The 27,423-nt window shown below is 42.1% G+C and overlaps 1 protein-coding gene across 4 annotated transcripts in view; it reads left to right on the top strand.

The window, feature by feature from the left end:
- LSAMP (limbic system associated membrane protein) overlaps window positions 1-27,423 on the top strand; it is a gene marked incomplete at its 5' end in the record, with an annotated part of 966,571 nt that overhangs the window by 365,114 nt on the left and 574,034 nt on the right. Inside the window, one exon of one of the 4 annotated variants that reach the window (XM_080577191.1) lies at window positions 16,248-20,746. The exons of the other annotated variants lie outside the window; for them this stretch is intronic. Coding sequence (XP_080433317.1) covers window positions 20,692-20,746 — 55 coding nt within the window. Of the gene's footprint in view, window positions 1-16,247; window positions 20,747-27,423 lie in introns of those variants that run through there. 4 annotated transcript variants of the gene reach the window in all.

Here is a 27,423-nt window from a genome sequence, read left to right as displayed (position 1 = left end):
TAGGTACAGTTGGCCCAGGAAAGGGCTTGGTAATAGGTTTGAAGTTTTGAGTCATATCTTCAGCATGACAACTGTAATTTGAGTTGGCAGCAGTGTCAGTTCCAGATGTAGTGACAGTCAGCTAAACAATGCAATGCAGGAATAGCTCAAGAAGAGAGAGTAGCTTCTAAAACTGTAAATCGAGGAAAAACACATCTACCTCGGTGAAGAGATCAGATTGGCATTCAGAAGTGGTGCAGAAGACACAGATGTAATGATGAAGTAGGAAACAGGGTAAGCAAACGTGAAGTGACACACAAGTCTGTCACTATAAATCTCTGATTATCTACATCTTGCAAACCAGGCATGGGTCTCGTGCCCATCTCTAGAAGAAATGAGCAAAATTAAAGGGTGTCCGAGGCGGGAGGCATATTTTGCCAAGAAGCAGGGAGTGGCTTCCTGGGGAAAATACATTTAGTCGCTTCTAGCTCTCGAGAGATGGCCCAGGAGGACCATGAAATGGGGCTGCAAAATCACCACTGGAATGGGGAAGATGGTTGTGGAGTAGATGTCACCTCTTTCTTACGGTGGCAGCAGTGGTCATCTAAGGACGTACTGGGGCAGCAGGTTTAAGGTAATATGGAAGGAAAGTACGTGGTGCATGGTTATGATAGGGAACCCACTGCCACAGAACGGTGAGCTGCCTGCTGCTGTTGGAGGCAGGATGCTCAACCAGGTGGCTCTTGAGTCAGTACAGCTGTTCTTAGAGCAGGCTAGAAAATCCAGGTAGGATGTTTATGTAGAAGTATCAAAGAAATGACCTGGTCACTTGCAACGGGACTCGATGTTTATTTTGAAATGCCAGAAGCCTGGAAAAAAAATGCTTGCATTTAAAGGTGCTTTCAAATTTAAGAAGCGTGGATGGGATGACCTAAGTAAATAGAGTGGTGTCATTCCAACCCTGTTTCCAGGTAGAGTAGCAGAACAACTAATATGAGATTTCTTTAATAAAAAATTTAAGAAGGGGAATATAATTAATGCCAATCAAAATGGATTTATGGGAAATAAATCCTCTCAGACTAATCTGATGTCTTTTTGATGAGATTATAAAAATTGTTGGTAAAGGTAATAGTGCAGACGCTTCTTAAAGCATCTGGTGTCGAACCTCACAGCATCTTGATAAAGAAACTACAGTAGTATAAAATAGCTTGCTGTGTATTAAATGGATCAAAAACTGGTTAAATGGCACTTTCAAAATACAACTGCAAGCCGGGAATCATCACCACAGTCGTGTCAGAATTCGGTGCAGGTTGATTCTTGCCCCTATCATATTCCCTGCTATGGATTTAAAATAAAAAAAAAATATAATATTAAATAAGATACAAAACCACCAGAAGGAAAGTTTGCTGGTGACACAGATGAAAAAAAACTCCGTAGACAAACCATGAAAAAGGACAAGGTCACAGATGGAGAGCAATAGCAGATTTCTTGTTAAACTTAGCTTAAGGAAATGATGTTTTTTAATATGGTCAATTATGAAGCACAATGTAAAGGCATGCAGAACAACAGTAGTGGTTAGCCATGCTTTTAACCTGAAGGATGCTCTTCTGGGAAGTACCAAATCTAAAAAATATATGCTAGGTAGTCAAACTGACTGGGAATCGTAGTGCAAAGCCATGGCAGAAGACCCAGCACAGGCCTGGAGGTGAAAACAGAGGGACCTCAGGTGAGAGCTCAGGAAGCAGTGTATTGCTTATCTATTTGACAGATGCTCAGCTAATGCAATACTGCCTCCTGTTCTGGTGTCCACAGCTGAAGGAAGATACCACTAGAGTGAAGGGGCGTCTCAGAAAGTAGACATGCAAATGATGGTAATTGGAGGGGCCATACTTCACACTCTGAGACTCCAGGAGAGCAGCCTCTTTAGTTTATCTGTGGGAAACCCAAGGGGCTGCAGTTTGTAAATACCTACTTAGAGAACCAAACTTCAATAAGAGGGCACTTCAAGCTAGCAAACAACTTATAAAAAAGATCTAGTGGCTGGAAACTGAAGCCAGGCAATTTCACACTAGAAATGAGGCACAAGTTTCTTCAACAGTGAAAGTAATTAAACATTGGAACAATTTACCATGGGAATGTGGTGGATTCTCTATCACTAGCAATTTTAAAATCAATACTAGCTTTTTCTTCAGAACATATGTTCTATCCAAGCATGAATTAATTTGGGGCAGTCCTATGAGCTGCGTTATTTAGGAGATTGGAAGAGAAGCTCACTCTTCCTTCTGGCACAATATTCTCTATTATTTAACTCTTGGCTGGTGGGCCCCCCTTTTCTCTTAAGTCTTATCTGAATGGCCAAATGTATTTCTCATTCTTGCTTCTTTGAATACAAGAATAGGATTCCTGTCCCTTAAACACCCTCAGATGGGGTTGTATTTTCATCTCCAAGTTTTGAATATGAGCTTATTCTCATTAATTTTGTTTTTGGCCATGGTTTGCTTCAGCATCCTGCATATTTTGCATGTCACAGTAGTAGCTGTGGTTCTCCTGAGGGGTCTGTATGGCTTCATTGGTGCTCCAAAATAAAACGGCCCAGGCAGCGTCTGCAGGCCAGGCCATGCACCCAGCTGGCACCGCACCACACATCTCTATCTGGGTTCTCCTTGCCCATTAGAGCATCAGTTCTCTTACCCATCAGAGCAGTGAGGCCACGTACAAATGGTCTGTGGGGAACAATTCCTTGTTTGCAATAACCTCCAAACTGTGCTCGCTGGCATAGGCCAAAACCACATCAGTGACCATATTAATAGTTTAACACCATTGATCGCTGCCTTTGCGATCTTAGTTATGGAGCGCAGATAAAGCCTATACATCTATTTTTTTTATTGTTCGAGCTTCCTAGAAAAAACCTTGAGAAGTGTTTTGTTAGAGGTTGAAGCCTTTCATGGCGAACAGTAGATTTTGATGAAAATTTTGACAAGTACGTGTCCAAATAGTGGATTCAACTTCCTCGATTTGTTTCAGTAAGGCTGATCCATTTCTTCAGAGAAGCATAAAAATATTTTGATTAAAGTGCTTTGATAGATTCTTGGTTGACTTTTCTACTTAATATTATATATTATATTTTGCATTTCATGTTGTAATGCTTTGACGTTATCCAAATACACCGTGCCAGTATCAAAATGAAACAATCCGTCATCATTCTAATGGAATACTTCATTTAATTCTAATCTTGATTTTGCGGAGCTATTATTCTGCAGGAACTTCCAAAATTTCAGCTTGTGTTGAAATGAAAACAAATGAATTTACAGAACCTCCCTCAGAGATGATTATTTTATTATTTTTTTTTTTGGAAGGAAGAAGAGAACAGGCTAGGTCGAGGTATACACTGCATATTGCTGTGACTCTTACAGCCGTCCTTTAAGTGTTGACCTGACCTCTTAATATAATTAGTGCAAGTTTGCTGCACTTACCCACCATCAAGGGCAGGGATCAATGCCAGACTGTGTAGATACGTAGCTACCACAACTGTTTACATTTAGGTATCTGAGCTGTCATACCTAAATGGTTTTTTACACTTCCTGCATGTTCAGTTAAGTAAGCTGCACAGACAGACTACAGCTTCATGTGGTCAGCAAGATTGCTCCCCAAACTGCTAGAGACCAGTGGCTTGATTCAGTTGCCCAAACTGAGATATTCAGAGCCATTTTAATTGCCTCAGATTGTGAAGACCTCTGCAGATGGCTTGGATGACAATGTCACAGGACTTTTTGAAAGACTTGCACGCTATTGTCTGGAGGAGTTTCCCTCCTGTTATTAAGTGTACAAAGAAATGTAAAAGCATCATTCCCAAAACTTAAGCTTTTTAAGTTCCTTTAGTTCTTTCAGCTCCATCCCATTTCTATCTCACTTGACTTCATGGAACACAAAGCATGCCCTGGTTATAAACAAGAATAGGGTAAAAACTAAATTGGGGTATAATAAGAAGAAAATAGCTCCTTTTCTAATTACACCCACTATCTTTTATTTTCAGTGCTATATTTAAGAAGTACTACCTACTTAAGGGCAATCACAAGAATCTTCTGAGCTTCTGCTCAGCTCCGGACAACTGTGTTAGACACATGTTCTGGAGGGAGGGGACACTAGACCATTGAGTGATGGTCTAGGTCTCTGCTGGGGTTGATAAAATTCCCTGAAGAACAACACCTGAAAGGATAAGTCCTGAATTTGATTACTTGAATCAGGACAGCAGTAAATAAAACTCCAACCTGGAATTCTTAATATTGAATACAAAGTCAGGTATCAACAAAGCTTTAAAAAAAAAACACATTTCTTCATTCCTGCTGTTACATCGGTCCTACCTGCCTCATTGTAGCAAGACCCTCAACTATGGCATGCACTTTTCAAGGATATCTTTGTTTAAACAAGAATCTAGTGTCTACGGACACTAACCAACCCCAGAAAGAATTTTGAACTCAGGAAAGGACAAATGCCGGCAATTCTGTACCTGCATGTATAACAACAATTAAATAGCCCTCATTCAGGCTCCTAAAATACCATCTTCTCCAAAACAGATTGGCAGAGTCCAAACGGCCTCTTGGGAAGTGGTCTCTGGGGAACGTTAACCCGTAGGCATGATTAGGAGCTGTTTGGCGTGCTGTTGGTTGGCACAGGCCAAAACTGTGTCAGGAACCACTCTAGCAGTTCAACAGTGTTGGTGGCTTCAGCGTTGGGGATCATTTCCAGGCTCTCTTTAATTTACTAGTGTGGCCATAACCAAGGAAGCCAGCTCAGAACTTTGTTATTGCTATTGATCTTCCATGAAAGGGTATTTCAGTGATGAGCAGCAACATAAAATGAATAGATGTGAAGGTATAGAAATAGGTCATGTTTTCATCTGGATTCAATTTTGGGTCCTCTAGCGCTTTGTGGTGGTGTTTGTATTCTCTCGGTTGGTTGAACTGGCACCAGGACAGACTGCTGTTTTCTGTAGATCTATTGGCAAAGGAGATCAGCCCAGTTCTGTTCTGCAGCTGTTGTTGCTGAAGCTCGTTGCCTGTATGCCATTTGTTTGCAAAACTTGAGATGGGGGGGGGTTCTGTGTTGGACTTGTATTCTCATTAGCTCATTCAGCTGTCAAAGTTGGGCCCTAGCCTTTGCTTCCATATAGTTGGCCAAGAAGGACCGCACTATCAACTAGTCTGGGAGGATCTTCTTTGCAGGCTTCTACCTACCTAGAGGTTTCTTTATGGCATGCAGCAAAGGGTTGTTTTTTTTTTCATAGTAATTCTTTCATTTTAGACTAAAGCTCAGTCATTCATTAATTATGAGACCTATCTCTATTTAATTTAGAACGGTCAATGTCTGTTTTTCGTAATAAAATTTTACTCTGTTTCAGTAGTTTGAGGTTCATTTTTTCTAAGTTTGATCCGCAGCTTCTAGGCAGTGGGCTATGAAAACCATCTTATATGGATAACTGTATAATAGGAACATCACCCACTGTTAGCAGCTTTTTCTGAGTCGATTGGTTGAAACTCCTAGTTTGAAGAGTGTCCGAGGAGGCCAGCAGGTCACAGATGTCCATGGTGCAGTGTTTCTCTGAGCCTACCAGAGTGTTTTACTCCCCAAGCTTGTTTGCATAGGTTTTATTTTTAGCCTTCATCTTTGAATCACTGTATGAATTTAATGAGAGACTATGTTTTTCTATCAATTTAATTCTCAGTGCCAGCCTGAGTCAAAAGCCTTTATTTAAGCCTGTTCCTCAGAAAAATACCTTGCAGCTTTTGTCTGATACAGGCTTGTTAATGAGCATCTGCACGGTAATGTGGTTAGCACTTAGTTTCCTAGGGAAGAATCCTGTTTGAGTTCTCAGGATTATGTTATTGTTGGCTAGGTACCATAATGCTGCTTTCTTGAGGATGCTTTTGACTAGATCGCTTACAAAACAGCTCTGTGGTGTCAGGTTTAAGCATGTCTTGGCTTTTGTGCACCTGGGTTAGTTAGCTTATCTGACCATACGTGGCCCTGAAGACAGTCGGGTGGGCACGTGTGCCCCTCTCCTGGTATTCAGCTCACAGCAAACTTCAGATAAATGCACGAGACAGGGAAGGCTGCGTGGTACAGCAAGCCAGAAGGCCTGAGGTGTGCCAGAGCCACAGCAAGCACACAGAAAGTGGGGGGAGCGATGTATTTAAACGTTTAGCCACAGTTGCGGGGAGGAAATTGCAGGCAGGGTAGAGCGGAACGCTTGTTAATTGCCGATTTTCTGGGCATTGTAGCATACAGGCGCTCGCTCCTGTCTTGTTCCTTGCTGAAGAGGAAAAGGGGGGTTGAAAAGGAAAAAAAAAAAACCAACATTTATTTTTCTTGCTTTTAATTGTCCCTCCTGAGATGGGCTTTTGCACAGTTGCACGTTCAATCTGTCGCTTGCAGTTTGTTTTCTGACAGCTGAGGCTCTGTATCGCAACGTGCCAGCTACCTGGGGTGAGGTGAAGGGGTGACAGCTCTCTCTTGGGGTGGACGGACTTTGTCAGACAAGTTTGGGTAGCTGTACAGTTGTTTTTATTGTCTGAGCCTAGACGAAGAGACTTGTCCTTCCAGTATCAGTCTGAAGGGAGACGCCCATCCTGGTGGGTTCCCGTTGTTTGATGCCCTGCTCGTGGCTGTTGTCTGCTTTTCCTTGCAAAGACAGTGCTGGTCAAAAACATTCTCTTGGTAGTTTAGGAGCTGATGTTCTCTCTTGTTTCGTGGAAAAGAAAAATGGCGAGGCAAATTGGACCAGTCTGTTGCTGTTGCTGTTGATGCTGTTGATGGCTGTCTCCACTTGATGATGGAGGGCAGTTGGGTCTCCACTGTCCATTTAGTTTTTCTTGATGGTCTTGCTCTCACTTTTAAACTTCATGCCAGTGCTGTCACCATTTTTGGCTCTACAGCACAGAGTGCCAAGATGAAAGTGAACCCCCTCAAAAGCAAAGTACTGAGATTACTTCTACGGGCACATCTGCACTGATGTTTCTAGCAGTGATGGCTGCAGACTATGGAGATGCCCAATCTGCTCAAACTGCCTTGTTTGCAGTTTGGCTGTGGTAGCAAGAACTCCCTGGGAATTGAATCACCCTGCTCCTCCATTGTGCTTTGCAGGCCTTGCTGAGCTTCGCGATGTGGTGAGACTCCTTCTATTAGTACCACAACGCATTGATTGGACTTGCCAGCAGTGCCCTGCTGTGAGTAGATGGCAGCTGGCCATATGCGTTGCCTTGCTCTGCTCTCAGAGCAGAGCTCAGGGAGGCTGTGGTGAGGGGTGGCAGCTGTTTTCATTAGCAATCCCTGCAATGCTGAACATAAACCTCAACCACGGATAGCAGTAGTGGGGAAGCGGGAGTGCATGAGAGAGAAGAATAAATGAAATCTCTTCCCTCCTACGGGAGGAGAAGTAAAGGCTGGATGTCTGATGCCTCAAAGGAGCTCCTGTTGAATGGTTTATCCCCTGGAGAGCCCAGGAAGGGCTGTTTCATTCCTTAGTCCTTGGGAGGAAGCTTGGTCAGAGATGAGAGGTTTAATAACTCTGATTAACCATAGTAATAAATAGGGAGAGGTGGGGTCTCACTGTCTCTGGGATTAATACAGGCTTTCTGTGGAGAAACAAGCTGAAAACGTTCTGTTAGTTATCCATACACATCCAATGTTTTCCCACTGTGTTTCTGACATAAGTAGTACCCTTCTTCCCACATCTCTTCTCAACATCCCTTCTCCCTGGAGGCAGATCAAATTCACAGCATCCTAGTGATTGGTAGCATGTTGGTCGTGATTGATTTGGAATTTGTGGCACAGGCATTGTATGGCATATAACAAACTGCAGCCACCAGGACGCTGCATCCTTCTGGGCCTTGGATTTTGGATGTTCTTGGCCAAAGAATCCACAATTGACGCAATCATAACCACAGACTAATTTGGAAATAACTTCCATAAGGTCTTTGCATTCAATTTTGTTGAGGGACATGGAAACGGACATGGTTATACTGTACCCCTTCGTGATTGGCCGGTGTTTCTCAATTTCAGGACTGCTGAGTAGACAATAAGAATATTATATTACTAATGTGTGAGTCCCTTGGTCCACTGGATGCGCAGACATTGTGTATAAAGCAGTACAGAAGCACCTTAAAGAAGAACTTTGATGATACACATTTCTGAGAGAGAGATTCTTTGAAGTTGCCTTGTCAGTAATTGCCACGACAGGAAGGAATTTCTGAACTACGTTTATAGGTCTGTTTTCAGGAATTTGTCAAAACAGAGTTTCATCCCACTGGAAGTGTTGAAACTTACAAACGTGTGTGTGTGTTTTTCCCCCAAAAGCAGATGGGAGAAAAAAAAAATGAAATCTCTCTCTTTTTATGAAAGAAATATTTAGGCATATGGAAAGGTTTTCTTTTGACATCATAGAGATTTAATTTCAGAGATACTGAAACATTGCATTTCTTCTTTATCATCTCAAATACCAAATTGACTCAAAATATTTCAGCTTTTAGAATGGAACACAAACTGGTACACACTCTTACCTGACTGAAACATGTGATTCCTAGTAAAAGTGCCAATGAAATGGATTCAGATTTCATTCCATTTATTTTCTCTTACATGGCAGTGTTTTGTTGTGTTTAGCTTTGGCTAAAAATAACCCAAACTAAATAGAGTTCTACACTCTATTGTGGAACTTCTGACAAAAATTTTTATAATGTGTTTGGAACTGTAAAAGTTGTATATATATTTTTTTTCTCTAACTGAAATGCATTTATTCACCATCCAAAAGTGCTCCCTTGCCAGACTGTGTTGACAGTATCCAATATTATGGTCTTTGGAGTCAGGATGGGGAACTGTCTGGGAGGTGCTTGTCATGAATCTCAAATAGTTAACGTTTAGACTAAAAAACAGAAGTCCCAACAATTACTAGGAATATGGTAGAGGAGCCCACTTAAAACATGCTGTCAGGGATGAGAAGATATCCCCAGTTTTGCCTTTATCCCACTTTTCTTGCTAGAAGACCCACACATACAACATTTTGTTTCTTCATCTATTTAAAAATCTTGGAGACATTCAGAATTGTTGTATGTACTCCCCTTGGCTAATTCATACACTGCAAGGTGTAGTGGCACTCCAGAAGCGTTTCAGTGCTCAGACAGTAAGAATATTACTTATCTGACCAATTGCAGTTAAGCAGTACTATTGGAATTTGGAATACAGAGTGTGTGTTGAAGCCATTTATGAAAAAAATGCAACCAATTTAACAAACATAATTGGGAAACAAAAATAAACAAAACCGAATTCAAAGCAGTGGCCCTATGGTCAGGGACAGAAGCTGAATTTGTTGGCTGTCTTATCTGGCATGAGTTACATGCTCAGCTGTACATACAGACGTTGTCCACCAGGATTTGGATTGGGAGCCAGGAACTCATTGCTGGGCCTTCAGCTGGTAGCAGCATTTTATCATTAAAGACTTCCCTAATGGAAATTGCTAACATTTAGAGAGCTTTTATGGAATCTTGCTTAGTATTTAATAGAGACTTCGAGCCTTCCTGGGAGAATCTTTCTCTTTTTCAGTTCTATATTTTTAGAAAGCCATTGTGTAGATTGTGTATTAAATTTCTTGAGAACCCAGTTAAGGTTTTCTCCATTACAATCTATAGGGTTGTTCTGCAGGGCTAGCTTGCAATCTCTCTTCTGAGACTGATTCCTGTCCTGTCTCCTTTTAAGCCAGACAAGTTCCTTTGTGTTCCTGGCAGGTCAGTCTCAAAGCTGGTGCTCATCAGCAAAGCTCCCGTGATCTCCATGGGGCATCAATGAATCTATGCCTGTTTATGAGAGTCATGGATTTTTGTTATTTTTTCTGTGGTGTCTTCCCCATGCCATCCAAAGCTAACTCTTCAGCATCTCTCAGCATCAAAGCTAACTCTTCCTTATGGTTCTTTGCATAGAAACAGACAAATGCAAATAGTGACAACCGGACTTCAACCTCACCCTACCCTTGCCAACCATAAGTACCTTTACAGATGTCCTGTTTTTGCAGCAGCCTACAGTACTGGAAGAGGGTAACTTTGATTTTCTGCAAAGTATTTGGCAGAACATGACCAAAGAGGGGAGCCAGAATGTCAGGAAAGTAAGAGAAGTAGCAGCAACAGGATGTAATTAAGGATTTCTGGATGCCTGCGTGGGCCTGTCACTGGTGTATATTACTGTCTTTCAGAACACATCCACTAGTTAATTAGAGCTAAATGCAGATCACCACCTATGCTTTCTCTCCTCCTCTGTTTTTCACTCTTTCTCTTCCCCCACCCCAAACTAAAGGTCTTGGATTGCCACACTGACTAGAAGTAGTGACTGCAGCGTCCTTAACTAGATGCAGATGTCTAGGGAACAGGAGGCAGAAACAACAAGTCTCAACTTAGCTTCTTACAGTCTACGTTAGTTTGGCACTCACTACCTCCCCATTGTACTACTCAAAGAACTGTATCAGAGGAAATGAGTTGTGCTTGAATAGCAACTCAGAACGAGCCACAGATGTCCTTCTAATAAGCTGCTCATGTTGTTCCTACCCAGGAATCAGGCTTTTCAGGGAGCATCCCATGGGGTGCTCTGGGGCGAGCGGTGACAAACTAGTCACTGGGCACAAACTGCTAGGGGGAAGAGAGGTCACAGGAGTGTGGCGTACCAGAGAACAAGCAGCAGGATGGCCAGCAGCAAGGTGCAACAACCACAGAGCAAGGAAAAGCTGGGAGTCATCTGTAGAAGACATGCCTCGATTTTAAGAAAACCTGGTTGTCGTCTTCCTTCTTTCCACTAAGCAGTGCTCTCTGACCCAGCTTGCCTGGCTCAGCAGATAATGTATGGCACCTGGGAAACGCTTGCATCACTGAAGTATTGAATATTTTAGATTCTTATTGCAGGAACAACGTTTTCTTCAGGATTTTTGAACGTGGTTAAATGTCATGTCGATGTACTGGGAACTGAGAGCACCAGTTAGAACCAGGGAAGGATCCCATTTGTTCCCATGGTACTTCTGCTGACTTTAAAATATTTATAATCTGTCTCTGCTTGGACAATTTTTTCCAGAAACGTGCACTTTGGCTAAGTGTTGACCAAGAACTATTTTAAGAACCTCTTAAAAACTGTAAAAGCATTTTTATGTAGTATCTGCTTGTGAAAGTGCATGGCAACAAGCAGCATCCACTGGACATGTTGGCAGTAGCAGTCTGCCTGTTCCCCCCTCATCCTCAAATTGCGGTACCTGTGCTTTCTAAGCCCTGAACTCTCCAAACCCAGCTCTGCTAGCACAGCCTCCCATGTTCACCTAACTGTGGCTTACACGTATATCCCATTTTTAAACTATAGTCTGGCACTCTGAGCCCGATTATCCCGTGTGTGGGATATTAATCTCCTGTGTTCAAGAGAATAGATAAAATCTCTCACGTACTATTTTCACTGATGACATTAGCTAGGTTGTTAATGCTGGGATTTGAGAAGGATTGACAAGGATGTTGCTACAACCTATGTGCGAGCCACCCAATGTCCCTTTTTTTCTTGCAGATGGAGAAAAAACTTTCTGACTTGACAGCATAAAAAGAGTTTTTTTTTCTTTTTTTTTTTCCGGGTGGAAAAATTATATAGAATTATGTCACATCAAGAAAAACACAATGATTAAAATAACTTGCTATGAATATTCATTCTGAGCTTGGCAGATGGAAGAAGTGGGCTGAGCATTTGCAGAATATTGCTAACTGAGCTCTCTTCCAGAGAATAACATTTCAAAAGAATTTCCGATTAGGTCTGTTGGCCAAAACTAGAAAGGATTTTTCTCTTCCTTTTTTCTTTCTTTGGCATTCTGAGCTTCCACCTTCCTGCCGAAATGAATTTCTCTCTAATCACAGTTTTGGATACTTCTGAAGCCTCACACTGAGGCCTTCCAGATGGGTTCACTGCAGTGGGAAGAGAAATAGTCATTATCATTATTATGATGATTACTATTACCATTCTTAACTCTTACATTTACATTGTCATGCTTGTCCCGAAGGATCTCAAACTGGTTTACAAACAAGGTTCATTGCTACCTACCACTGAAACAGTCACCTCTGAAGAAGGAGCCAGCATTTGTTGAATAGCTTTGTGATGAGGAAGGGAAAAAAAATAAAATTATACACACTTGAAAGTTTGAGAAGTGCTTAACCAGAAAGAGCTAAAATGACCCGAACTGGAATTCAGCTGTGTGTACTCAGGGTGTTGTGAAAGATTGCATGGACACAGTAACAAGCAATTGGTACTGAAGTTGTACCTCCTTTGAATGTCACAGGGCCTTCTAGCAGCAGTTTTGATTATTAATCAGTATTGGCTTTAAAGGAGCGTTGCTCTCTACTGTCCCATGTTCTGTCTTCAATAAACCAGGTTAAAAAAATACTGCTTGCCAGGGAGAATGTTGAATGTGATGGCTGTGTTGTGATTATTTAGTTCTGGTGGTGGTGTGAAGTCAGGGAAAAAAAACAAAACAAAACTTTTTTTTTTTTTCCCCAAAAGGGAAATATTTGGGGCTTGCTCATTTTTTCTTGAAATCAGAAGCTATTCCAGATACGGAAAAAACTTGGAGATGTTTGGAGGCTTGGAGAGTAGTCCAGTTTTACCAGTGTCTGCCCAGTCAGGCTGCTTACTGGGAACGGGGCAGAAGGACGTCTCTGTTTGCTACGACAAACAACTGGTCCATGCCTTCCCTCTAGGCTGCTGGAATCCCCACCAGGTGATTTGCCCATGCATAAGATGGCTGCTTTGGGGTTGTGCGAGACAGTCGTGGCATATCTAGCGCTCTAGTTCACACCTTGCATGGTGCTCTTTGCACATTTTTGCTTTTGGTTTGGTTTGTGTCCCACATAGATACAACACCGTACCGTATTTCTGAGCAGGGGAGGACAGGAGCTCCTCTGAGGACAGGATTTAGGGTATTGCAGTAGAGCGCCATTTCACCCAGTCGTATGTGACTGCAGGAGGACATTCCTACATTTGCTTTTCAGAGCTGTCAGTGCACATAGGCATGGGTTGTGAGAGAAGCCTGGAGGAAGGAACTGTTCTGGACAGATAGAAGATGTAGAGAAAATACAACTATTCAGGAAAAAGGCAGAGAAATACATGTTTTTAAGGGAAAGAGGAACGCAGCAAGGAGTCTGCCTCAGAGTGATTTGTTATCGTCCCAGCAATAGCTCTTGTTTCAACTGAGCATGATCTCTCCTGAGAAGAGGAGAAATCTAATCACGATGATTGATAATTCCTTCAGAGGTTCCCCAGTAGGTATCAGCCTTACGACGCAGAAAACTGCTGTCTTCTGGGAGAGCAGATATGAGCAAGACACGCAGCACGCTGCTTAGAGGGTCTCTCAACTCGCTTCGAGTTCAGCCCTTGAACCAGGATGTTTCATTGCTTTGGAGAGTAGAAACAATTGTTTGAGGGCCATCCCGAGAAGGCCTCTGGCAGGTCGATGTGTGAAAGCCAGTGCTCTGGTTTAATAAACTCAGTACCACTTGTACACCTCTCTGGCAAATGGATAGTGACACACAGTGACCAAGCTTTGCCAGCAGTGTTGCCTGAGGCTTTAATTGCTTTGCACATAAAGTTATTTATCTCCACATCAAGAGGGTTGAGACCACATTTAGGGAGTAATTACAAAGCTGCCAGAGGGACTGGTGTTTGCCATGCCAGCCAGGCTGTGATTTATTGGTTCTGCTTGCATTTAGAAAGCGAGCTTTCCCCTCACCTCTCCCCTTCATCCTGTGCATCATGGCCAAAGGCATCCGTATCCCCCAATTCCCTCCTATACTATCTGTGTGGAATATATTGGGCAGCTGTAAAGAATCGAATGCTGGGAGCTTAGTCCTGATCATTGCTCTTATTGCTTTGTTCCCGAGGTGCTTATTCCTTCCTTTTTTTTCCTTTTTAAAAATAAGTAAATAAATAAATTGTTATTAGGGTTTTCAGTGGGATTTAATGGTGGTATTTGGGGAGACACTTTGCTTTGCATGAGCTCTTGGTTCATCTGTAATCTTTGTAGCATCAAATTCTCACCTTGTCTTTAAAGGGTTTGAAATGCCTCTGCCTTACCCGTGGGGTCTGTAGGGTTTTGGTGGTTGTTTGCTTGTGAAATGTGAGGAAATGTAGCGCATTCAGGCTGAAGTTGTAGCTATTGTGGTCTGTGAATCCACATACTGCCCCCACCCTTCGCTCCCCACACCCAGTTTCAAATGCCCTTCAGTCATAGCCTGCATTCCCCGTTGCTAACCTATTCCTTCATTTGTTTGTTCCTTTGTTATTCTCTGTACAATGAGAATCTTGGTGTAGTCACAGCCTATTGATTGCTGGACCCTAACGTATCTCCTCTGCTAACCCAGTGGACCTCTAGTACATTCATGTCAGTGGAATGGAAACCTTGCCCCAGCAGAAGTTTGATAGTAAGATTTCTCCCCAGATCACACGTAAGATCATAAAATTACAGGGATGAAAGGGACCTGGCTGACTACTGTGAGTATTTTCCATATACATGCAAACTTCTAATGAAAAAGGCTCAGCAATCTGCATAGGTAGTATGCTGTAAGCCTTTGCTATCCTTAGAACTGTTTTTTTTCCCTAATTTCCAAATCAAATCTTCCATTTTGTATGCTAAGCTGATTTCTTTCTCTTTTTTCTTTTTTTTCCTCTTTCCTAACTGCTGGGGACACAGAGAGCAGCCTCTTCAGAATTAGTTTTCGTGTATTCAAAGACTGTTAGTCCTGTAGTCTTCTCTTTTGTAGATTAAACAAATAAATTTTTTGCTAGCCTTTCTTCATAGGTCATGTTTTCTAAATCTCTTCATTTTTTTCTTCTGCTCTGGATTTATTCCAGTTGATCTGTCTCTTCTGAAGTCAGGTACTTAAAACTGGACAAGAGTTCTCCAACTGAGGTTCTTCATAACAGTATGCATCTTTCAGATGACATCTTGCACGTTATTCTCCTTTTAACATAGCATGCGTTTTCTTTACAAATGCGTTTTTTCTTCCTCATTAGTTTTGCAATCCCCTTTCAGAAAATTTAGTATTTCACTTTTGTTTTTGTTTTTTGGTTGGTTGGTTGTTTTTGGTGTCATTCCTGAAGGACAGGGAGACCGCTTATGAAGCGGTCATTGTTTTTCAGTACATCAACAACAGTTGCTTTGCAAATAGACTTCTGTCTTTCATGTCAAATTGCACTGAAAATAGTCTCCTCTCTTTGAGCTCTGGAGTCAGCTGTTCTAAGTGATAATTTATTTAACACATCAAGAAATTATTTTCCTAAACTGTCACCCAACATGACACCTGACTCATTTCTGTAAGCAGATAACCAAAGTTATCCATTTTTTTCTGCTTTATTAGACTGATTGCTGCTTTGATGTTCATCAGCATTATGCATTTAGTATTTTTCTGTTCTCTTGATCAAGGGGATGATGATGTAACCCTGCTAGTATGGTGATTTTCGTATAGTTAGGGCTTTTGGAGTTTACTTTGTGAACATCTCAAAACACTATCTTATTGTCGTCTGTGGGCGTGCAGCACCCTCACCTCTAAAGGCCTAGCATGCCCTTCACGTACAGTTTAAAACCAAAGATTATGTTCCTCCATTGATCTTTGTCCTTCCATTAGCCCTTACTGTAGCAAGTTTTTCCATTATCCAGTGTTCTTGTTTGCCTGTTAACGCTCACAAGCTTCCGCAACGATGTGTAGACACGTGATCATTTTTAGTCTTGGCGCGGGGCCTAATTTTATTGAAATTCTGTGTCTGAAGCCCTGCTATTTTTCAGAATTTATTTCTGCAGTTGTAATGTGCCTCAGCTTTGCTTTCGCTGAAGTTTCTGTCCTATCCTCTGCTCCCAGATAACAGTTATCTCTCTATTACTGACATCCCTAGCAGATGTCTTTGTCTGACTTGAGCGCTCCTCGGCACCTGTCAGCTTTCCTTAGCTCTGAATTTAAGAAAATCCCCTCCAAACCATGTTAATTTTCCAAGGAGCAGTTAGGGTCTGCTGTAGGTATGCTGGAACCCACCCTGAGCCCACCCTGTCTGCAAACAGTGTGTGTTTGTCCGAAATCCCTGCATTCCTAATAGCATTTATACCCTTTCACTTTATTTGATCTTTTCCTCCCTACAGAGTTCCTGTAATTCCAGCCATCTGCGCAAGGTAATATGGTGCTGATGAAATATTTCAAAGAAACCTGTCATAGAGACTTATGTGTATTTTAAATTCAATTTCCTAGGGTCTCTCTCTTACATGACCACATATTATTGTTACAAGTACGTGTCGTGACCAAGGACCGCTCCTTGGATATTGGTCTAGATGCTTGGAGAGATGCTTGCTCTAGATGCTTGCTCCGATCAAGGTACTTACAGGTTCCTTTAGTCATCATCTGAAGCTGGGTCAGATTCTCCAGGCACTGCAGCCTCTCTGTATCTTACAGCCAAAAAGCAGTTGTTGTCGTCTTTAGGAAAAAACTAAAAGGGGCTGCTCTAGCCTCTCCTCACAGAGACCCCTCCCTGCAGCCTCCCGGACTTCACGTGGCCACCCGCACCCCATGTTATAATAATTATATAATATATATATAATAATTAATTGTCCCATGTGTTTTGTGTTCTTATGATGCATGGCAGTCCTTTTTTCAGGGCTTTCTGCCCACGTAGGCCCATAGCTTAATGCTCTACTCCACCTGCAGGCCTTGCTGCTTCTTTGTAAAGCACTCTTTAAAAGAGGAGTCGAAGGGTGGGTTTTTATTGTGTGCATCTATATATATATTTACTTATTTTTGAGGCTTTATTTTAGGTGGAGCAGCCTCTAAGCTTCCGTATCTGACTCCTTGTCCATAAACATTTTTTGTTCTTGCTACAACGGTTCTCAGCTGGAAACCTCCTGTAAGGCATTGCACCATGTTTTGCTGCTGCAGGAACTAAAAAAAAGGGTTGTTGAGTGGTGGTGGCAAGCCTCTCGCAAAGCAGATATGACTGATCTATTGGTAAACAGGCGCTTTACACCCAAGTAAAAGTTGGCTGCAAATATGTCAAGGTCAGAAGAGTTGGTTTGCTGAAAAACGAGAGGTTACATCTATGCCATTTTTTGCAGATGCTGTAGATAATAAGCTGTCTTTTGTAAACTGCCCCTGATCTGCAATCTTAAGTAATTTTGTGAATTAAAAAAAAGAAGCAATAAAAGTGGTTTAATCAGTAGTACGAGCCAAAAAGCAAGAGAAAAACACATCTGTATTTTGAGGTACTGGAAATGTGGATTCAGAGCTCAGTATTAGCCCTAAATCATGTTGTCCTTTCTCTCTGCACTCCTCACGCATTGGAATTGTGTGCCAGTGTAGCCTTGGGCTGGCGCTGGTAAGCTTGGCATAAACAAACGTCACATACCTGTCTTTACTCTGGTATACAGGGAAGCTCAGCAGTGTTGTGCTTTATCTCCCTGTCTCTGGATATCCTTTATCAGGGATAGGATGGGAAAAGCCTATTGCTCCAGCTGTTAGAAAATGGGCTGTATCCTGAGTTCGGCCACCAACGTCCTGAGCACTCTTGGAAGTGTCGTGTTCTGCTTGTGGATTTCCTATTCCTCTGCTATGATACAAGAGCTATCGTTCCCACCAGCCTTCGAGCTGTGTTTCTGGAAATCTTTAAAAGCAAGCAGTCTGTAAATGCAAAGTCCTATTTTTACTACTTATCAGCTGATAACTGGACCTCTTCCTTCATGTAGGTACATAAGTCTCATTTTTCTTCGATCTTTGCCCCCTTGACCTCTTATGCTCTTTCTCTTTTGGCTCCTACTGCTTTATGTGAGCATGAGATGTATTATTGAAGTGGCCTCACACTCCTCTTATTGCTAATTATATATTAAAGAGGTTCTGACTTCATTTTTGCTCTCTACAGAATCTTAGTCCAGCCGTGACACTGACAGAGAGGGCTGCCGGAGCTTGGCGAGGACTTGTGCAAATGGCACTTCTCTTTTCGGACTGTCAGTCTTAATGGAATATTTGATGAGCTGGTAATAACCCCTGCGCTCCTTATGTGCAAAGTTTGGGGGAGAGCGAGAGACTTCTTCCAGCTTTCATTTATTAATATATGTTTGCAAAAAGAGCGTTTTCTATGGAATGTTTTCCTGTGACTGATGCCACTTCCCATCAGTTTGATCCGAGTTGATCCTTTGAGGCAAACCTTATTGCTGGTTTGTGCAGGTTTCTTAGGATCACAGGGAAAATAGTGTAGAGGGATCCTGAAAGCTCAGCTACTTCATCCTGTGCCCCAGTGTGCAGAAGTGCTCGGGGTGTTGTTCTGCTGCCAGCGCGGGGGTGTTGCTTAGGATGTATTTGTTGTTACAGTTCAAAACTTAAAGGGTGGTTTTGGTTGAAGTATGAGCTACTTTTTTGTAAAGTCGCAGATTCATAGCTCCAGAAAAAGCTGTTGTCATCAGACTCACCACTAATAGTTTCATAGATCAGGGAATTTTACTAGCTCTAAGCCTAGTACTTTGGCTTAATTTTGTAGTTATGGATAGGTGCATTTGTAAGCAATTGTGGAGGTTTGGCACAGCATCTTTCTTGGATTTTGCTTGGTCGTTTTTGGCCTTTTGGTGTGAATGATCATGCTATTTGTTCCTCTGCCAAAGTGTGAATTTAAGAGCCCAATTTTGGCCAATTTAAGAACCCATTTATTTATTTATTTATTTATTTATTTATTTTGTAATCATCGCTGCTCATTGATTTTGCGTTTGATGAACATTGCCAGCCGCTGAGGTACTGTAGTGCTGGATGTAGTGTGGCGACCTAAGGATGGCAGAAAAATTACTGAATGCAGTGACTTACTGAGTCTTTGTTCTGTCACCTGCTCTTGGAAAATCTGACCTAACACATGAATTACACTGTATCTTGCATATCAGGGAATCAGGACACCACAGGCGAATGTCTGTCATATCATGAAATGCCAGAGGCTATAGCAGCAAATTCTCGTAACAAATTCCCTTTCTAAGACATACCTAAGCTACATCTTCCTTTGTTTCTCTAAGCTTTTGTAATGCATTTCCTTCCCACGTTGACCTGGCATAGGTTATGGCATGACCAGAAGAACTTAAAATAACTAGAGTGCTAGGGCTGTTGCACTGCGAATGCTAGAATTTGAGCCTATATATATAAATTATGAGGTGAATTCTGAATTTAGAGCTCAACTTTCTCATCATAGAGAAGCCATTTTCTATCTTAGAGTCTCAGGACGTGTGAAATGTTTTCAATGTTTAGTACAAACTATGCATACTTTGACATCCAAGTAAACAAGCAGAACAGCAGCTCCATCATGCTATAGGCAAAACCCCTGTTCCATACTCCTCTGAATATAGAGGACACAATCATCTCCAGTTATCCCAGAGCAAGTCAGCAGTGGTCTGTGAAGTCCTTTTTTGTAGGGACAACTTACATTTTTTGTATTAAAACTCTCACTATTTTCTTTTCATTTGTTGTGTTTAAGTTTTTCATGAATTAAACCAGTAATTAAATAATAATCCATGTACATCTAATAGACAGAAATAGATTAAATGATATATTAATATGACAAAAATCAAAACAAAACGGATCTAGACAAAATGTTCTGAGATTATTGCAATGAAACATTTGAATGCTTTGCCATCAAACATTTCATTGAAGTTGACAATTCCCAAGAGGTCTGATTCTGATTTTTAAAAATGGAATCAAAACTATTATGGAATTTTTTTTCCATTATCTCCAGCAGTTTTAATGATTGATCTGCTAAATCTCATCAGGACCTTTATTGATAAGGAGGATCAGCTCCTTGACCTGAAAGATAGTGTCTTTTTAGGTATACAAAGAGTCTGGGAATCCTGTTTTTTTTTTTTTTTGATACAATTTCTGATGCTGACTGCCTGGCTCACATCATGTAAATTTTCTGTTGAGGTCTTTCTGTCAGTAGAGGAGGAATAGTCATTGTGGCTTTTTTTGACAAAAAAAGGTAGTGAATATATATTTGCTTGTATATACCCTGTATTACAGAGGTGCAAAGGAATTTGCTGATACGTTGCTGATTTATTCATGTACCAGTAGCAAACCCCACAGCAAGCTGCTTAGCTTTATTTTTCATCAAAAAGTGAAAGGCAGGGGAAAGGCTTCTCTAAGCAGTTGTTATGTCCATGTATTGTTTCCCCTAAATAAGAAGAGAATGATTTCTGCTTGGTCTACTTCCTACTAACCATCTCTCAAGTCTGAATTGAGCTCCTGAGTCTGGCATGTTTTCAGTGACTGGGAACCCTCTTGCGTTTACACGAAAAGGGCAAATGTTGCATTTAGACCCAAAGAAAAACTAGGGGTGGCATAGTGTGTGTCAGTGGATTTCTTTAAAACATTGACTCCTACTGCAGTGCACCTGTGACACTTGAAGTCATGACTGGTCCTGGCATCACACGGTTGTTTTATCAGATGCTCGCAAGATTGTGTCAGGGCAGCTTTTGTAGAGGAGGTCCTCAAGGAGTAGCCAGGCGGATGTGTGATGTTTTAGCAGGATGCTTTTTGAGACGGTTCTTTTTGTTTGGTAAGTACTAAACCAAACGTTAGAGAGGCCGTCAGTGGTTCTGTCGTTGATGTTGTGAATAGATGCAGAACGGATAGAAAGTTCAGTTGCTGTGGTGCTGGTAGGAAAATGCTTAATGTGTATATCTGGAAATGCTCCCTTCCCTGCCTGCAACAGGAGAAAGGTAAGTTTGCATAATATGGTAGATGGCGTGTCTTAAATTGAATTAAAGTCAACATGGGCTGTATTTGTGTATTCTCAATTGGTTATACTCGGTATTGCATGTTGAATTAGCAAATTCTCTGGCAGACTAGGGTTGTAAGAGGGTTGTACCACCCCATACTGTTTTTCCTTGGTATGGCCTTGGAAGGGATGAGTCTCGAAGACCACCCTGTGGTTGTAGGACTTCCACGGCTGGAATTCAGCCACCGGCACTCAGTAGACTCCGATCTCTTGCTTGGGTTGCAGTGTTGCCACTGCACCTTGTAGCTGCCTCATTAATTACCCTAAATAATTGGTTTTCTTGCTGCTTTTTGTGTGTTCTCAACTTTTTTACCACTAAGAGTTTATCAACTGGAGCGGGCAAGTGGAAGATTAAAAATATGTTTTCCACCAAACCCTGTTTATGCAATCTAGGTATCCTTCCTACAACGTGAGTTTCTTGCCTTCACCATTTCTTCCATATTATAAGAGGACAGGAGAAGTGATCACTTCTACTTGTTCCTAGTGATTTGACTTGAGGATTTCCAGGGTGCCTGATGTAATAGTATATGAGGTCTTGTGAGTAGTTTTTGAAGCCATTTTTCTTAAAATGCTCAGACAGGGCTTGCTTTAGTACTTGGAAAGGTGTCAGCTTGAACGTACAAATTGGCTTTTTAGCTCCCCCGTCTGTGTGCGCTGGTTTCTTCACCCCAAACCTGAAGGCATTTTGGCATTAAATGAAATGGTTCTACCTGCAGTAAAATGCCTTGCAGCCCTTTGGGGTGAAGGGTGTAATACAAATGAGTGATTATAATAGAAGTAAATACAGAGAAGATACCGGATCTGTGTTTAGTACTTAAATGGACAAGTAGTACTTTTCCTAGGCAAATGAGGGTCATTTGGAATGAAAGGTGTGTGAATTACTGAAAAGGTCAAATGGTGCTCTGGCCATAGCATTTTCTCCAGTACTGGTGTAAATCTTTGCTGCCCGTTGACTTCAACTTTTTGTTGAAATCATTCCACTTCCTTGCATGAAATTCCACTGGATTTATGCTGGTGAGAGCAGATTTTGGCCCCTTAAATGTAGCCCAAGACAATTACATCTCCATTAAGAAATTAATTCAGAATTAATGCAGTTATTGTGCAGTGATTAAATCCCAAACTGCTGTTGGAAAAACTGAATTATTGAGGTTTGCCATTTAAGCTTTAGCTTGTGCGGACATAATGAACTGGCCTTTTATATTACACGATAAACCTCATGTTCTTAATAATCACTTGGAATTGACTTCATGTAAATAACTAGTACAGCTGCAGCAATCATCTCCTGAGATGGTGCAGCTATCTTGCCAGGATTTTTCTGGTTGCTGTATTGTATTTTATTTTATTTTTTTTACTGCAGAGTTACTATAAAACCAACCTCTATGGTCTCCTAGCAGCTCAATTAATACCTTGTGTAACTTGTGAAGAGCTCTTTATGGATATAACAGGTTGCTTATTGTGGGTTAAAAACGTACCAATTGAATTTGAGTGTTGCCATTATTATTGTTGATGGAGTTTTTCCAACTCTGCAAGAAGAGTTGTATAAATTGCAGAGTGGTTAAAGCTCAATAAATATGGTTTAGCAGTAGAGCAGTTTGTATTTAATCTTCCATGCAAGGGCTGGCCCAGTAATCCAGTGAGTGATAGTGCAAATATGTGTTCACAAGTAGAGCACTATGCATGTATCTTTAAAGGTAGCTAAGGGACATAGGGCCCCGTGGCTTTTGGCCATCTAAACTGCTTTGATGATTGAGTCACTGTAGAAATAAACCTTATTTTTCAGTGCCTGTCTCTATGGCTGAGTCTGAGGCTGGCTGGTTTGCCTTTCCAGAAGGGTATCAATTTCTGTTACTGGTTCCCAGTAAGAGAAGTCATAGGTATGGTGTATTACTTGACTATACAGCTGGAGAGGTGTAAGATCTCCTGCTTTCCTGCTCTGTGATACTGTTCTCATCTTTCTGCTTGGATTAGAGATTTTAAAATCTGCATGTCAGACCGTAAAATCAGCATGAGCAGCTGAAAGTTCAGCTCCTTTCTGTTGCAAGCCATTAATTTAGGAGCCTCAATCTGAACTTAAAAATCTGCTTGGCAGTCTTATTTTTTGGAAAATTTCAGCCTAATGACTCATATTCAGGCACGTGAAAATGAACATGACTGTCCTACGTGAAAAGACACAAACCAACACGGTCAAAGAAACCACATTTTGTGGGACGTCTTTTGCTTTTCTCTAGCAGGTAGTAGCAGTGCACGTGCTAGGAAAAAGTTCTCCTTCAGTTTCATCTTGCTTGTTACACACATTCACTGACAGCAGTGCCACCAGGCGCAGTCTGTGCCTACCTTATGTCACAGTGCTTTTGCTGAACGAGATTACTCATGCATTTTTGGGTCCCTTCCTGTTGTCTGACTCGACTCTGGAGAGGACAGCTGACCCGTCATGGCTCCAAAGGGTTAAGCACGATCAAATGAATCGCCCCTTCAAATCTCTCTGCAGCCAGTGCTTTCTGTTCCCTCACACGGCTTGCCTGTGCTCAAGTGCTTTCTGGAGTTTCACAGGTGCAGCTGTCTGGGTACCTATTTGTCTACACTGTAATTATAATTATTATTTCCTTTCCAGATCAACTAATTGCATTTTTAGCTCCTTTGTCCGCCTCCTCCTCAATCACCTTCTGCTTCTCTCTTCTCTTTTTGGGGTGAAAATTCCCTGAGATGGTGTTCAACAAGGAGTTACAGAACAAGAAACAAATTGTTTCTGGAGAGTGCCATTTACCTTTTTTTTTTTTTTTTTTTCTGCTTTGTTAGCGATGCAGAGGTTTCATTAGCAGGGAACAAAATGAATCCCAGGGACAGCAAGTAATATGCACACAAATTACAAAAAAAAAAAAAGGAAAAAAGAAGAAACTAACAACCTTCAGACGGGAGAATAACCAAACTCCCGGAAAGAATACAACCGGACTATGTACTAATAAGGGAGCAAAGTGCCTCCTGGAACATAGCGCGAGGTGGAATTAGTCTGTCAAAGCCTTGGGAACTAGTGGGGCTGTAACCAGACCCAGCAGGGTCACTGTGCCTACAGTGTGGTGTTAATACTCTGGAGACATGAGTCCAACTGCAAAGCATGTGAAAAGGGTAATTACCTTTATTTCTTGGAGGATATTTGCTGCCTTTTGCTCTGGGGGTTATCACAGGCTTCCGTGCAGTGGGCGCATCAGAAGTGTGTTGGATATTTTGTCAGAAGTGGGGTGAGCAGCAAGCTGGGCTGGTGGGGAGCATTGCAAGGGCAGGAGAGCAGGGCACTGATGAGCTCGAGTCAGATGGAGGTTGTGGAAATACAACATCAGGGGATATAACAGCTGTGGCAGTTCATGAACTAAGCCCACCTGTCTGTTTCTCTTCTAACTTTCTTACCCCATGTTCAAAATGCAGTGTAAAGAGCCGCGGGATGGACGCTGAGTTCCTCTGCTCTGTTGTAGATGGTAGATCCCCAGATCTTACACACCGTGGTGCCTGAAGGGTGTTAAATGTGTGAGTGCCTACCTGAAACTCACCGCCCTGGGAGCTAGCTAGCTGGCTCCTTCGGTACAGACCAGTCTGTGGCTGGGGAAAACCCTCCTCCTTGCAAGAGGTTCTGTCAGGAAGGCTTTGAATCCGATGCAGGGAGTAAAAAAAAAGGAAAAGGAAGACAACCGATAGCCTCCTTCAAGCCTGAGGGAACGGAGCTTGTTCAAGCAGATAACTAGGATACTTTTATGAAATGGATCAAGCCCCCTCACCTCAGGGGAGGAGGTGTGGGGTGTTGATAAGATTGTACCACACAGAGGATATTTGGTAATTAGCAGTATCTCTAATGTAATCACTAAGAGGTTTAGCTGAGATGTGACTTACCCAGGAGAGGCACTAGAGGAAAGGGGAAGAAAGGACAGGTGAGAGAAGAGCAAGGTGTAAGCAGACTTTGCCCTTCTTTAATGCTGTCTATGTGTGGACCTAAGAGTTTTACCCCCCTTTTTGACAAGCGTATAGTATTTCTGAGGACCTGCATGGCATTATCCTCCTTTTGCATAGGAAGGAATAAGGTACGGTGGCAGTAATGTCTGTATGGGCTGCCTGATGGGTGAAAAACTGTGCTGGGAATACAACAGGGGCATCCAGAACAAGGGCTCTCCTTGGCTTTTGGTGGTACTGGGATGCCCCCAAACCTGGAAGGTGTATGAATGAGACAACTTGCATTTATACCTCAGAGCAAGTCTTGCCTTGAGGAGATGTGTGTTTTGGGTTTGCCAGCAGCAGCCCATCAATACCATGCTAGTTAGTCTCTTCTTTTAGAGTCCACCTTTCCCTTTGGCCATATGCCAGTCAAGAAGATTCACTGGGATAGCTTAGTGATTTTCTGATCAGCCGTACTGGTTGTCTCCAATGAACACCCAGCGTGAGGTCCAACACTGCCATCACTCTGTGGGTTTTGATGCAGGGATGCCGCATGTGATAACACCTCAGTGAATTTGGTCTCCAAATTTTGTATACAATCTTTTTTGGTGTGACTTTGTGAGAAGGGCTCTGACACTGAATTTGAAGGAGGTATGATGAGACTCTCTAGACAATGGAGAGTTTTCCCCAACGGTAGATTTCATCTCGTGCCACAAATTCCCACCGAGGCGGTATTATTATTATTATTATTATTTTTAACTTAGAAACTGAAATCTGTTCTTCAGCCTAGGGGGAAGCCTTCATGCTAGAATCCTAATTCTTAGCTTCTTGTAATCTTCTTTTATCTAATACCCCAGCAGTCCTCCTGCACACATATTTAGGCTCTGCTGTTTGCACTTGATTCCTGCAGAGGCAGTTGGGGTAGCTGGTTTTTCCTTTCCCTCTTTATTTCTGCAGGCCAGTTCCCTAAGGCGTCACCTTCCTCTCCAGACAAATAAATGCTTTGAGGCAAGCCAACGTCACTGTTGTAGCCTCCTTTGCATGGGAAGTTGTCAGGCCTGATCTGACCTGCCTTTCCATCAGGATTATAAAGGTGACGGATAGTCAATTTCAGGGATTCATGATCCATTTTAGCACAGTGCTTCACCTTGCAGCTAAGTAATACGGCTGTGATAAAATCAGCCATAATCACTGCATCTTACTCAGCACTGCCTTGGCTGTAAATATTGCCTTCATATATTAAAGAAAGAAAAAAATCAAAGAGAGAGGAAAAAAAAAAAAGAGTTCTAAAGAGAAAAGGGCTGTTGGTCATCACTGACCAGCATGGTATGCCCTTGTACTGCAGATTTTCTGAAAGAGGGAAGCAGGGCTTGGAGCTGGTGGCCTTGTTGGAGTTGAAGGGAGATAGTGCAGGATGCACACCTGAAGCATTTCCCACTGCTCCAGGATGGTTTGTTAGCAAATCCAGGCCTGGGATGTATGCTGCTTGAGAAGCTGATGAACTTTGAGGATGCCTCCATCTTCCTCAGCGTTTCAAATCCTGAACAATTATCAAAATGGCTTCCTTACCTTCCTCTAAGTTCAGTCTGATTTCCTGAAGGAAGCATCGTGATGGTCTTTTCTCTTTCCCAGAACAGTTTTCAACTGAAATGGAAGCCCTTTTGGCTTCCAAAAGTAAAATAATATACATATATATACACACACACAATTATATATATTTCCTTCTTTGATTCTACAGCTGTTTGTTTGCTGCTGTCCCAACATCACTGGGACTTGCATTGGAGCACGTCTCTACCATAGTTCCTTTGCATCATGCAACCACCCTGTGCCTCAGGGAGTCACTCCTAGTTATTAAATCCAGACCTCCCATCTTATGGTCTACATTCCAAATTACTGCTGTGTTTTCTTCAGTGATGTGACGTATGTGACTATGACACATCCACTGTGTGATTTTTTTTCAATCAGTTGACATGAAAGTTTCCCTTTTCACCCTGTCCTGGTCTTGTAGTGAAAAGCCATCATAATCGGAACATGTGTGATGCGTCTCCGGCATCACAACAGGCACAGCGAGGTCTTTGGCTGAGTCAGTTGAGGTTTCCTGCCCTTTAGTTTGCTGTGGGGTAAGACGAGACACTGGAAGACGTGTGATGACACACTGGCTTGAAGGGCTGTGCATATGTCCCTGATGGGAAACCAACAACGAGAAGGACTTTCAGGAGCTGTCCTGTAAAGGAGGATTGATAGACACTCAGCTGCAGGTAGAAAAATGGCTAAGCTGCAGTGAGAGCAGAGGTAAACGAAGCTGTTGTACTGCTGCTCTCTGTAAAACTGGGTAAAAGTGGTTGCTGGCCTTTAGCTCCTTTTTTTTTTTTTTTTTTGCAGTACCTTCTCCAATCTAACTGCATTAACCTAGCGTTCTGCTCTGGTTTTTTTTTTTCCCCAAGTTAATTTCTGATAGTCCTTCTTTTGCTCATTTCATATTAGCAAATAGAAAATGGGGGGGGGAGTGAGAAAAAGGGGACCATTGCCCAGACTTTAATCGGGAAAAAGATGCAACATCACAGACAAGTAATTGTGAGCTTGGATTATCTGAGGGAATAACGTGTGCACTGAACTCTGGGGCTGCCTTTTGGCCATCTCCTGACGGTGCGTGTTGCACCATGGTGGTCTTTCCGACTTGCTTAGTCTCCTGCGTGGAGC

This window comes from Anser brachyrhynchus, assembly GCF_964034855.1.
Source record: "Anser brachyrhynchus genome assembly, chromosome: 1".
Classification (NCBI taxonomy): Eukaryota; Metazoa; Chordata; class Aves; order Anseriformes; family Anatidae; genus Anser; species Anser brachyrhynchus.
Note: the sequence above shows the minus strand (reverse complement) of the source record. Positions and strands in the feature narration are given on the sequence as shown.